Source organism: Cheilinus undulatus, linkage group 6 (assembly GCF_018320785.1).
Source record: "Cheilinus undulatus linkage group 6, ASM1832078v1, whole genome shotgun sequence".
NCBI classification, from domain to species: Eukaryota; Metazoa; Chordata; class Actinopteri; order Labriformes; family Labridae; genus Cheilinus; species Cheilinus undulatus.
In genome coordinates this window covers 10258006-10271464 of record NC_054870.1, presented here as the reverse complement: position 1 = coordinate 10271464, position 13459 = coordinate 10258006, and the positions used below count along the sequence as shown (strand labels likewise).

General features: G+C 37.0%; 1 protein-coding gene across 1 annotated transcript in view; it reads left to right on the top strand.

The window, feature by feature from the left end:
* Positions 1–13459, top strand: part of LOC121511202 (cilia- and flagella-associated protein 46) — a 157200-nt gene that overhangs the window by 74289 nt on the left and 69452 nt on the right. The window contains 2 exon segments of the mRNA XM_041789801.1: positions 2360–2509; positions 12839–12949. Coding sequence (XP_041645735.1) covers positions 2360–2509; positions 12839–12949 — 261 coding nt within the window.

The following is a 13459-nucleotide window of genomic DNA, read 5'->3' as shown; positions in this document are numbered from 1 at the left end:
CTCAGTATTCACTATATGTGAATGTTTGAGCTCAAGCATCAGCCTCTGCAATCACAGCCCATCCTTTCTCACACACTCAGGCACTAAAACAACAGAGGAAAAGCCTGTTCTGTGGCATTACTGTCCCCTTACAAACAGAAAATAATCCTCTTAGCTTTTAGAGCTTGTGTTCTGTGTTGAGTTTTGTACATTTATACATTTTATAATCTCACTGGCCCAAAGCATTTTCTCACTACATCTAAAGACATAATGGTCAGAGAGTAATCTTGGATCTATATTTTGACCATCAGCTTTCTCATAGCTTTCCAAAGGACTGTCTACAAGCTAAAAAAACATCAGGTAGTTAATTTTCTTTATGGTGTATGAAGTTTAAAGTAAAAGATGTTGTAACACACCGTGCCTACAAAAACTATTCACCCCCTTGAATGTTTTACCATTTTATTGACTTTATAAATCAGTCATGGTCAGTATAATTTGGCTTTTTTGACATAAAAAGATAAAGAATCCTCTCTAATGCTTACATGAAAACAGATTTCTAAAAAGTAATGTCAATTAATAAAAATATGTAATCAAAAATCAGTTCCTGCATAAACATTCACCCCCTTCAGGTCAGTATTTAGTAGATGCACCATTGCCTGTAATCACAGCACTGAGTCTGTGTGGATAGGTATCAGTCAAGCTTGCACATCTGGATTCAGCAATTTTACACCATTCTTCCTTGCAAAACTGCTCAAACTCTGTCAGGTTGCAGGAGGATTTTCCTATATTTTGCCACATTCATTTCATCTTCCACCTTTACAAGCCTTCCAGGGCCATCTTATGAGGAGCATCCCCACAGCATGATGCTGCCACCACTGTGGGAATGGTGTGTTTCTGCTGATGTGCAGTGTTTGGTGATGGCCAAAAAGCACCATTTTGGTCTCATCAGACCAAACAATTTTCTTCCACTTGTCTGTGGGGTGTCCAACATGCCTTTTGGGGAACTCTAATCCAGATTTAATCTGAGCTTTCTCTTTGCAACTCTCCCATAGAGCGTTGACTATGACTCAGCTTTGACCTGAGAAACAGCTGTATGCGGAGTCCCTCTGATCTCAGCTACTGAAGCTTGCAACCCCTGCAGAGTAGTCATAAGTGTCTTCTCCTGATGTTTTTTTTTTGTTTTGTTTTGTTTTGTTTTTTTTGCATAAGGCCTTAAAAGCAGAAGCACTGCCTTATTTCATCCAGGCTTTAAGGTGGACACAAACATCGCATCTGTCATAAATGGGTTACTAACTGCTTAAATTTAGCATAGATATGAGTTTCATGCTCTGTAAAGGAGCTATGATGCTTGCATCTTCTCTAACAACTGTATAATCATCTCCTGAAATGTTCAATGTCTATTTCATATACATAATTATTGTTTCAAAGTGTAATTTGGTCCCCAAGTTGAGTGTTTAAATCTGAATCACATTTATTTTTAAAGTTATGATACACTCAAAACGATCTTGATTTTTTAAAGTGTTCCCAGATAGTTGTGAATTTGATGAGCATTGATGGGCTGTTTGGCACAAAAAAAAAAAAAAAAAAAAACACAGTGCTGGTCATATACTGTTAAAGCTAACCATGAAATAGACACAAAAACAAAGGAATAGGATAATAGTAACACAGACACATACATGCAGATTAGTGGTGATTCTTACTGATATTGATATCATGATGCATGCTCAGGTTTCACGAGTGAAAAGTTGTCGGCCCTCAAGGACAGGTTTTTTTCTTCCTGCCCTATCGTCATGCATGATGTAATCACACACATACATCCTCACGTGTAGCTTTCATGATTTGCTGTCTCTGTACCATTGAAGTCTGATGTCTGTGTTCTCTGTACTGCAATGCCAATTATAAACTCTGTTTCCTATCTCTATTCAAAGGATCCCCTCGTGAATATCAGCTCTGACTAAAGATGAAAGGCTCTTTATCAGTGAATTATTAACTAAATTTCGTCTTGTCTGTTTCCTTTTTTGAAGGGAAGATTTAAAAAAATATTCTTATCAGATTCATTTTTTATTTGAAAAAAAGCCTGTGGTGCTGCAGGGTCAGATACAGTGTCTGACTTTAAGAAAGTCTCACTGAACTTATCTGCAGCTCACATGTTAACAGAAGGCTGTAGGCTACAGACAGTCCAGAGTGTGCAGTGTAACCTAAATACATCATTACATTTACTTTGTATGTTATTTATGCAGCATTTCCAGAAATCAAATTTAGCATCATACCTTATAAAGAAAAATATTCAATCATGTCCTCCTTATGAAGCCTTTCAAATTTCTCATATTGTACTATGTATTAAGTACAAGTTCATTTTGTTTTTCTAAACCTCCTCCAGCTGTGTGGCTACGCCCTGCGCATATCCAACTGCAGCACCTTAGAGGAGACTGTCCCCATCGCAGTGAGGAAGCAGGTGGTGTCTACATGGGTGCAGATCAAGAGGCTCCTGCAGCAGCAGATTGGCTCAAATATTGACACTGAAGATGAGGTAAACTTTTCTTTCTATGCTGTTTCATTTGAAATTTTTGTTGTGGGCTTTATAGATCTGTCGCTGCATATATGAAAAAAGAAAACAGCAATGATTCCTGCATTGAAGAAAATCAAGTTTTATGAAATATCTTGAGAGCTGGCAAAATGGATGGAGTTTTGGTAATTAATATATGATTTTGTAATTAATTAATAAATTGTAACAAAAAAGTGAAAGAAACCCATCCCTTTGTAGTAGGCATGAGCAATCTTATTAGCATGATATCAGTATTGGCAGACAGTTGCTTGAAGCAAAAAAGTTAAAGTTAGAGTCGAAGTTAGAGTTAAAAAGTCTGCCAGTATTTGCAGGAGATACATCCATACATTTTGCAAAAAAAGTTGGAACACTGCATTTAGCCTTGCATTCTGTTTTTATTCACATTTAACACATTGCCCCAGCTTTTTTTTTGGAATTGTGGCAGTGAATTAGACTTAAAAATTGACAAATGTACAACTGTATCATTATATTTAGGTTTTGCCCCACCACACACCTGTGAGCCCTAAACATCTCAACAGAAACCCCAAAACTATATCTATCATTATTTCACCGTTTTTCTCTGCTACTTTTGACTCAGCCTCACTTTGCCAAGACACTTGGTGTTTGTCACAATTAAAATGGTGTCAGTATGCACTAAAATGAGTTTGTAAATATCAGCTATTGATGAAAATTCAATATTCTGCATCCCTGCTTTATACAGTAATAGAACAATGACATCAAAACATCAACAATTTGTTGCTTTTAGATTCCTCATCTTGTAAAATTAAGGGAAATATTTTTTTGTGTCTTATTTTTATTTATTTCAAAAAGGAGTAGATATTTACAGGCATTATTTTTAATCATATATCTTTAACAAAAGGCCCCAAACAAACACAAAAATACACATATTTTTTACAAGGTGCATTTCTTTTTTTTATATGAATGTAAGCATACTATAGTCGAAAAAAAAATCAGGAAACATACTGATGAACTATCAGTGTTGTGAGAACTTTACCTCTCCTGCTCTTTGCCTTTCAACACACAGTCACAGCTCTCCTTTTTTCTATTTCGCATTTTAACAGAAATACGAGATGCATAGTATATTCTTATATTCTTGTCCCATCCTATGTAGCAGTCATTAGTCAATGCTGTCGTCATATTTTTTGTGCATCACTGAATCACTGTCATCATTGTAATAACAGAAAGTCATGAACACTTTTATGTATCAATTTTATTGACGCGTTCCTCCAGTCCTACAGCTAATCTGCCACTAATTAGCATGACTTGTTTATTTGGAGCTCTATTTTTAATGGTTACTGTTGGATGCTTTTAGATTGCATCAATTACCTGCAGGGGTCTCTTTTGAAAGACAACTGGACTTTGGAGCAAAAAGATTAAACAAAGCAGTTTTAACTTTCAAATCCAACACTGAAGATGTTCGATGAGGAGCTGCTTACTGAGCTACCTCTAATGACTGAGAGTTTTGCTGTCTGTTCCTTCATCTTCAAGGATAACAGGAGCTCATATTTTCTCCAGTGCCCGTCAGTTCTACTATTTACTTTTCTGTTGTAAAGAAGACTTCCATTTTCCTCATCAACAAATGCTTTGTAGGAGAAGTTTATGCCCAGGCAAAAGTTTGCTCACTAACAGGCGTGCTCAGCTGTGATAGACTGTCTGAGCTAGTCATACAAAATATATTTTTTAATGTTTCTAATCCTCATGGCTTTTAGCTTTTTACTATCGGTTATCAATATTGTTTATCCTTCAGACCTTAAATAAATATTTGAACTGACATGAGATGTAACATTTTAGTCCAGGATTTGCTCACACTATCCATTAGCCCAGTATAAATGTTTCAACATAAAATCTGTCATAAGTACTTGGTGACTGCTAATGGTTTTCAAACAAGTAAATTACACTAGCACTGTCCACTGAAAGAGAAATGATCCATGCAACAAGACTTCACTGTTTTCTTACTTTGAATAAGATCTGAAAGTGAACTGAGAGTCACAAGTTAACACATCTACTAATTGATGTGATGCCACTGATTATGTATGTTAATGTTATTTTACTTCTGATCTGGGAGTGTGCAATAGTAACATCTTCTATTGTGAAGAAATAGAATGTATCAACAATCTGCCAGAGCTGAGATAGAATCAGATTCTGTATTATGCCTATCTAATTAGATTCACTCATCTTTTCCCTTTTGCCTCTGGTCAGAGCAGGGATTCATGGCTGGAAATTAAAACAAAAGTTAAGATTTGGTGTTTAAAAACAACTAAAATGTCAGGGTCCAAAAAACATTTGCAGTATTTGGACAATCTACACAAAGTTTGCTAGCTTTTGATGATCTCAAGAGACAGCATCCGACACAATCTTCTGAGGGTCAAACACAGGAGAGGAGGTCAGACACACCGCTGTCAGCAGAGCAACATGTAGCAGAGAGTGATTGAATCCCATGGTTTCAGTTGTTTCAGCTGATATTTTCCTGCTCTTTTGTTGTTTTACCAAGTTATAAAAAAGCCTCTTTACCTCTCTACTCAAGGCTTACTTGTTGGGATTATGTAATCACAAGTGAAATGTTTTGGTATTGAATCTTTTTGTTTCAGAAGGAGACAGTGATGTGCAAGAGGTTGGGACATTAATTAATATTGAAATAATGTTTTAGACAGTGTAATCCATGATGTCAGTGCATTTATTCATATGCATGCGCCATTTCCGTTAAAAAACGTTTTCCCAACTCCTTTTTGAAGAAAAATCAAAATAAAATAAGGTCACAGATGCTACATCAGAATGCAGGGAAATAAATCCTTGGCGCTCAAATATTCTTAGGGAAGACCTCTAGACAACCTCACCTGACTGTGAATGAAATTGTAAATATTTACATATTTGTATGCATTGACCATAAAGCTGTTGCACAGTAAATAAACCTGACTTAAACCATATTTGTGCATTTTGAAAAAATCCAAATGAAAAGTTATTGTACAAAAACAAATCAGGATTTTAAACAAACTGAAAAATTTTGATGTTTTTTTTAACCTATTAGATGTGGAGAAATGCAATAAATTTAAACTAATCCATTTATTTAGAAACTATAATGAAGAAAGATGTTAGTAAAAAAGAAACAGAATGCATGAGGCTTTCTCTTGCCTTTCTGTTACTTCTGATCAATAATGCTGATTTAAATCAAATCAAATCAAACTGCACTTCTGAAAAATTTAAGTTGTAATCTGCTGAGAAGGGGACCACTGACTAGCATGTCCCCTTCTAACTCTGCACCACGATGAAATCTTACATTGTGGGGAAAATCACAGACAAATCTCTGTAGATTTCCGCTCCGTTTATTCAAACACCTCAAAGCTGTCTCTTCAAAGCTGCATGCAACAAAGTTTTGTACCTCTGTGTGTACATGTCCACAACGAGAACAAAGAACTGGGTTTCTCTTGAGATTAGACCGTCACTCTGGAACTTAATTTTTCATGATAGAGAGCAAGATTGATGATGTTAAAAATACTACAAATGCTGTGTTCAGTGCTTTGCAAACCTGGATTTTGAGAGTGACAAGAACTGTGTAAATGAACCAGAAGAGGTTAAAATCCCCTTCAAACCAGTATTTTGTTCTTTATTAAACACAGAATATTTATTTGGATGTATAGTGTGTTAAAGCATTAGTCATCATTTACCAAGACACATTGCCAGTGTAGTAAACAGTTTTCAAAATCAAACCAATATGAAGAACTTTTTCCCTTCAGAGAGGGATTTCTTGTCAGGTTTGGCTATGGGCACCTCCCTCTGCTTTCTTCTTTGAGTAGGAGTCTGAGTCTCCAACCCTTTACACTACTTGGCACTGTTTTCCATGTAGTCAGAATGGCCTCGATCAGCAGTGTTCACTGAGGTTTCTGCACTGTTGCAGGATTGCATGCCACAGAGCTCGTGCCTTGGCAGATACCAACAACCACTGCCCAAACTTTAAAAACCTCCTCTACCTCACGGGTCCATGAAGCATGCTCACCAAACCCTTTCTTTCTTTGAGTAATGTGGTTCAAGGCAGAGGTATCAGGAATGAAGCTTGCTATGAACTTTCTCTGTTAACTCAGGCTCTCAGCTTCAAGCTAGTTGTGCACTCACACAAAAGGGGGCACCGTTTGATGCTTCTTCCACACAAGGTACATCTGATCTGGCCAGATTATAAGTCTGAGAAGAGATGATGAGTACAGAAATGTTGTAAAAGGACACTGCAGTTGCACAGAGATTCTGTAATGGCTGTTTTTATTTGTATCTTAAACACTTAGTCTATCTTACCACATAATCACAGCTTATCAGTGGTGTATGTCAGACTATGCAATTTCATAATTGCATAAAAGGCTGCAATCATACTTGTATTAAAGGAACCCTGCATGATCAGACAAATTCACCTAATTGAATAAATATTTGTATCTCCCAAATGTATATTGAAAAAAAACTTCACTAGATATCTGCATTTTGAGTAAATTTGAGCTCATATACTCACCAGGAGACCTCCATGTTTTGATCCATGCTGGTAGTGGGATGTCATTTGGCCAGAGCGCTCATCAGCGGTGCCTGTGCAATAATACTTAAAATATATACAAATCTTTGAGTTTTAATTTCCGTTTTGCTTTTTTTTGGTCTTTTTTTGTTGTTATAGTCCCATAACTTAAAAAAAGAAAAATCAATTGACTTTGTTGCAGCACACATATTTTTAAAGCCCCAGTTATCCTGGAAAAAAAAATGTTTAAGGCTTGACTGCGCACCGCAGAGTTGATGTTTTACAAGCATTTTAAGACAAAAAGTCCAGGCAAGACACCATGGAAGCAGATTAATTACCAAGCAAGTAGACGCATGATATCATTTACATATTACTTAATTGCAATATTTTCCAGTGTAATTGCAATCCTGTATCACTAAAGCTAACGGGAAGACTTTGTGTACCCTATAATTTTTGAAGTCACATGATTTCAGCAAGATTATCAAGACTGTTACTCAGTTGGATCACCCTTCACTGAATTAAATAAGTGTAAGAAAATAGCTCCAGTATTAATGCAAAATGCTTGCATTGTCATATATAGACTTTTCTGAATATTACATAAATAAATTAGTTTCTTGAGATGCTGTGTGTCTTCAAAAGTGGTTTGATGTCCTGAAAGAAAACATTTTACATAGAAAGAGGAAAGAAGGTGTTTTTGGGGGGCTTGGAGGGTGTATATTAAGGCTGAATGTATAAGCTCTGTGATGTGATACATACAGTACATGCTACTGTACCTTCATTGCTTAATTCTGTACAGTTTTTATAAACACAATATTAATAATCTAGTAGTTTTCATGAGCAAAACCCTTAAACTATACACCTACAATGTCATGAAGAGCATTTCCAGGTAAAGATAGATAACATGATTCATTTACTTCAACTTTTAAGCTGTAACTGTGAAGATACCCAGTCAGTTACCATGGTGATAGCCAGGTTCAGTGAGATCCAGCTTTGTTACTTGGAAAACTCTGTTTTAGACTCCACAGTCCAGGCTTACCCTCTAATCTCTCTACACCCTCCAGGTTATCCCAAGCTCCTGTGCTGGCAGTGTAAACACCAACACTCCCTCAGTTCTCCAAACTTCCACACTCAGGGCTGGCTGAGTTAAGTAACTGTTAACGACAAGTGATGCTGAGAAATCCAACCAGGAAACTGTGTAATTAAAAGAGGGGTCCAAAAGAGAGAAACAAGGGCAAAAGAGAGAAAACAAAAAAATATAAATATTTTAAAGATGATCCTCTCCCAGCACACTCAGAGATTAAAATTTAGACATTTTGGTGCATCTGTTCAAGTTTCAGGATAATGTGTAACCTGGAACTTCTTACGTGTAACTTCTATTGTTGTCAAAAATCATCCCGTCCTGGTAAACTTAAAGGTCCTGTCCGGAAGTTACTGTGTATGTCCATTTTGATATTGCATGTAGACAATAAAACACATTTTTTTCTACATGTACAGGTTTTGTTCTAATCTTGAAATCTCTGCCTGCTACTTGGAACAGTTGAACTTCTCACTCAAAAATCTTTGCAGTGGAAAATGTGAAAACAAGGCCGTTTCAGCAGTGGACAGCTAAACACTTCCTCTGACACCTCCCCCCAAACAGCTGTTTCCAGGCATTAAAAATGACTGTTTAGACAAATTAGGAGAAAAAACAGAAGTTGACAATCTGCCATTACAGCTGTGGAGTCTGCCCACAACATCTGTGTGTTTGTACGACAGCTGACCAAAGAAGTGAACACTCTTCTTATAGGGTTACTTTTAAACTTTATTGACATCATAAAGAGTTCACCGGTTTGAGGCAATATACCTAAGTATGTTTCATTTGTCAAACAGATAACTTGTATATTCTTTGGAAGAGGATCAAGGAAAGTAATATTATTCTGGTCTGTCTTTAAGATTTCCAGATTGCATTTAAAGTTCATCTTATGGGGATTTAAAAAGCAAATTGTGTAGGTTGATAGCATAATCAAGTAAAACCCAAAATACCTCGGCTTATCCAACACACATCCCAACAATTGCCCTCATTATTTTACATGAACAAACGTACACTGGTGGTGGCCATGGACACGCCATGCCATGGGACTTAAAGCCACTGCTCAAGCTCCAGCATGGCCGGATGCAGCAGGCGATGTGTTTTCCCAAGAGAACAGCTGTTTTCTACATCTCAACTGCTGAGTAGCTGCTCTGTTTGAGAGCACAGAAGAAGAAATTTAGCTTGTGTGCACTAGGGGTAGAAATTGAGACGCGTCACATGAAGTGACTCTGCTGCTCTAGTGCATTTTGGGCTTAAAAGCTGCATGCAATCAATACAGATGATTCATATTTGCAAAATGATATAGAATATGCACATAAACATTAAGTAAAGAATGTATTTGCTATCACTGCCTATTTGTGATGTTTAATTGATAAGCTGTTAATTGATTAAGGGACCAGAAGCTCAAAACAAGAGTCAATAGCAACACCAAAAAAAATAAATAAATAAGTAAAAATTAAAAAGGAAAAAAAAAAAAACTGTTCGCCGTTGGCAGAGGGGATCCAACAATTTTTTCATCGGTGTAATCCACATACTTAGCTCTGCTGCTCATCCCACAAATGCATGTTCCTTACACATGTGGCACCATTTAAAAGGGAAATAAACAGACTTTCCACAGTATGAGATTTATTGCCAAGAAGCATTGTTACAACACAGAAAAAAATATAGCAAACATAAATTCCCTTAGTTTTTGTGCTATATCTCTCAAGACCAGGCTTTTGTTGTAACTGAGGTCTAGTTTGTAAAATCTATCCGTTTGGAAAGTTAAGAAACTGTTTAATGCCAGCCTTACACCAGAGGACTTTGCTAAAACTTTTTAAAGACTTAAAAGGCTGACACCTTAAACCCTCTCATGTCTAAAGACAGTTTGTCAGCAAGCTGTTGAGTATTTAGTCTCAGACTTATGCTACCCACACATCAGAGGACTTTGAAAAGATTTGGAAAAGACTCTTGGAAAACTATCAGCTCACACCTGCTCACATCTAAAGACAAGTTTTTAGAGTTTTTAGTCACAGCGTAGTCTCAGATTGAGATTTTACAAAGACTGTGAATCTTGTGGGGTCACTATTTACAAGACTACTACTAGATTCTTTTAGCAATTTTTTTCCCATCATGCTCTTAGTAGAAACCATACTGGTCGGGACCTTCGACGTTTCACTGCCGGTGTTTCTTGTTCATCCATGCCGCTCTGCTGCTTTTGAGGTTGTTTTGACAGGTTTCCTGTTTCCAGTTTTGTCAGAGCTCTTCTATTGGTTGTTGATAGTGTTACGTCACTGCGACTTGCGATCATATCAAACACGTTTGATAACAAAAACTATCATATGTGAGATGGCATAATCATCTTCCTTTCCTCTCATTTATTTTAAAGGAATCATGAGTTTGATTCAGTCAAACTTTAGCTCATTCAGTGAAGGTGACTTTTATATTAACTATAGCCACTGATTGTTTGTCATGTTGAATTCAAAGCAACACAAAATGAATTTCATTCATTTATGCTGTAGTGCAATCTAGCCTTTTTCAAAATGTAAACCCCTTTTATTTACACAGAATTTCCTTTTCATGTTAACAGTGTGGATGAAGGCACTAAACAATTAGGAAAGAAATGTAAGGATTTATAAAGAGGCCATGATGTGCACAAATGTCAGGATGCCTAAAAAAATTGAAGAAACTGAGAAAAAAAATCTGGAAATATTGTGAGTAATTGTGAAAAGAGAGAGAAAATGAGTGAGAAGTGGCAAATGGGAGGGGAAAACAGCAAAAATAGGCAAAAAGTGGTACAAACAGGCAAAAAACGGCAAAGGGTGGCTAAAGCAGTGTTCATTTTGGCAGGTATTTTTAATTTTAGTCTTAGCTGTAGTCTTTTGATTAAATGTCTTTTAGTTTTAGTCACATTTTAGTCATTTACCCTTTTTAGTTTTAGTGTAGCTTTAGTCAACAAAAACTCAAAAACATTTTTGTCTAGTTTTAGTCCATAAAAGTCCTCACATTTTAGTGCTTACTTTTAGTCCAAGTATTAATTTTCTTGCCTAAATCTGGTACCAAGTCATGGTAGTGTGTTCTATTTACTCCACCTAAGCTGGGGTCCCTGCTTTCTACAGCTAGGGCAGAACAGCTAAAAATGCACTGTTTTTGACAGATTTACCAACAGTGGAGATATTTCATGGATTTTGATTGTCCGATGCAATCTATGTTTCATTTTAGTCTTGTTTTAGTCATCTTGATGAAAAATTAACTTATTTTTTGTCAGTTTTAGTCATCAAAGATCAATCTTTGGTTAGTCTTAGTCTAGTTTTGGAAAAAAGGCTGTCAATTAACATTTTTAGTCATAGTTTTAGTTGACGAAATTAATAATGGGTTAAAGTAGGCAACAAGTTGCAAAAAGATATTGAAGAAATAGGCAAAAAATAGGCAAGGAAATTTGGAAATATAGGGGAAAACTGCCAGAAATGGGTGAAAAGGGGCAAAAATTGGATAAAAGTGGCAAAAGAATTGGCAATAATGGATGGAAGAAAGTGCTGTAAATGGTTAAAAGTGCCACAAATAAATAATTCCAACATCAGAACCCAATAATTGACACACTTCACAGCACCAAAATGAGGTAATGGTTAGCCAGGATGCTAGCACCAGTGCCACTGACCCAACGCACATGCATTGATATCATCAATAAATCAGATCTGAGGATGGCCCAGCTAATTCTGTGGGCGGGCCTGGAGCTAGGTGTCATCTGCATGAACAGTGGAAATTGATGTTGAATTAACTGAAGGTACAGTATATGATTAAAGTTTTATCCCTGCAGGAATGCTTTTGAAGTTGTGGATCAAAGTTTTCAACGCGTTTCAAGTTTAAAACAAAGTTCCACTTAAAGAAACTTTTTTATTAGTGCAATAAACACCCAAACCCCTGCAGCACTTCAGCAATGATAATGATTTTTGTCTTTTCTGTTTAGCTATTTTCTATTTCAGTCTGTGGAGCTGCTTCATAAAAACGACGCAGTATGCTGCTTTGTGGCAGTAGATATGATGTGAAATGTAAATGAGGGTGAATACTCGCTGAGACAGACTGTGTAGTTCACTGTCACAACAGTCATGAGTGCCTCATAGTGTATCCTGTGTTATGGTCTCTCTGGATTTCCTTTGTAATGCTCTTATGTTGTTGTAGGTTTGATATTTCTATTAATCTTGTTAATGTGGTAGGCGTAACTTCTATTGTATCTGTACCCTAGCATTGTTTCTCCGGTCTGTCGTCTCTGGATGTCACGCATCCTGATTGTGTCGCTCTGCAGTGGGATGAGTATGTGGGGGAAAACACTTACACAATCTGTCACTTTAAACAGACTGTTTGATTAGTCAGTTTAATCCTACGACCATTTGTCAGCCAAGAATTTGCTGCCCTACATTAGTCCCCTCAGCTTGATGTGCTTTGAGTCACAGCTAAATGAGGTTTGTTTCCTGCCATGCAAATTAAGAAACGGAGCGTTAATACAAATGGGGTTCATCTCTAATCTCAATAAATCATTTATCAACTCATTTTCCTCACAACAGGAAGTCATACATTATCAACGAGGTCATCTCTTCCATATTTGGGACACATACCATATGATAATCATCCTGCAGGTCCATGTATAATTTATAGGCAAATAGTGATACATGTATATGTATGTTCTATAATTAAACTTAAGGGATTAGTGTAGAGCAGAGTACTGTACAGAAAACTCAGAGTGCATTGTTCTCATTTTCAGAGTGAGAACGAGGAAGTGTCGGCGGTGATGCGTGTGCTGGTTGGAGTGGAGATGCTTCAGTGCAACAGGAACCCGAGACATATGGAGTTTTCTGTTCCCAGTCTCTCCACAGTACGTACACCTCCTCTCTCTCCATGCTTTCATACCGTAGCTGCAACCAACCCAGATGGCAACAACAGATGCCAATATGACCCATGAGTCTTCAGCGCCTGTCTGCGTCTTATCATGTGTCAATATCTACAAAATACTGTAACTGCTTTCATCAACATGCCTGGGTTAATTAAGGCTCTCAGAGAGTTTTCTGACATTAGAGGGCTGTCAGTCTTTGTGCCTTCTAGGGCTTGTGTTTATTGGCAGCACTTATACACTGGTAGTGCCCACAACCTCGGTTTCAGAGCCTTTCTAACCATAATTGATTACTGTTGAGATACGCAATTTGACTTCTGCCTTGGTGGTATCTGTGTGGTCTGTTTGAATAGTTCTGTGTGTTTAATGTTCTTTATCTAATGACTTATCACCAGGATTTGCAGCAGTGTTACCTCTCAAAATTTTACCTTCTCCTCCACCACTGCTGTTGACAAAGGTGATAGAAATCTTCATCTTCCTTAATTTGATAGGTCA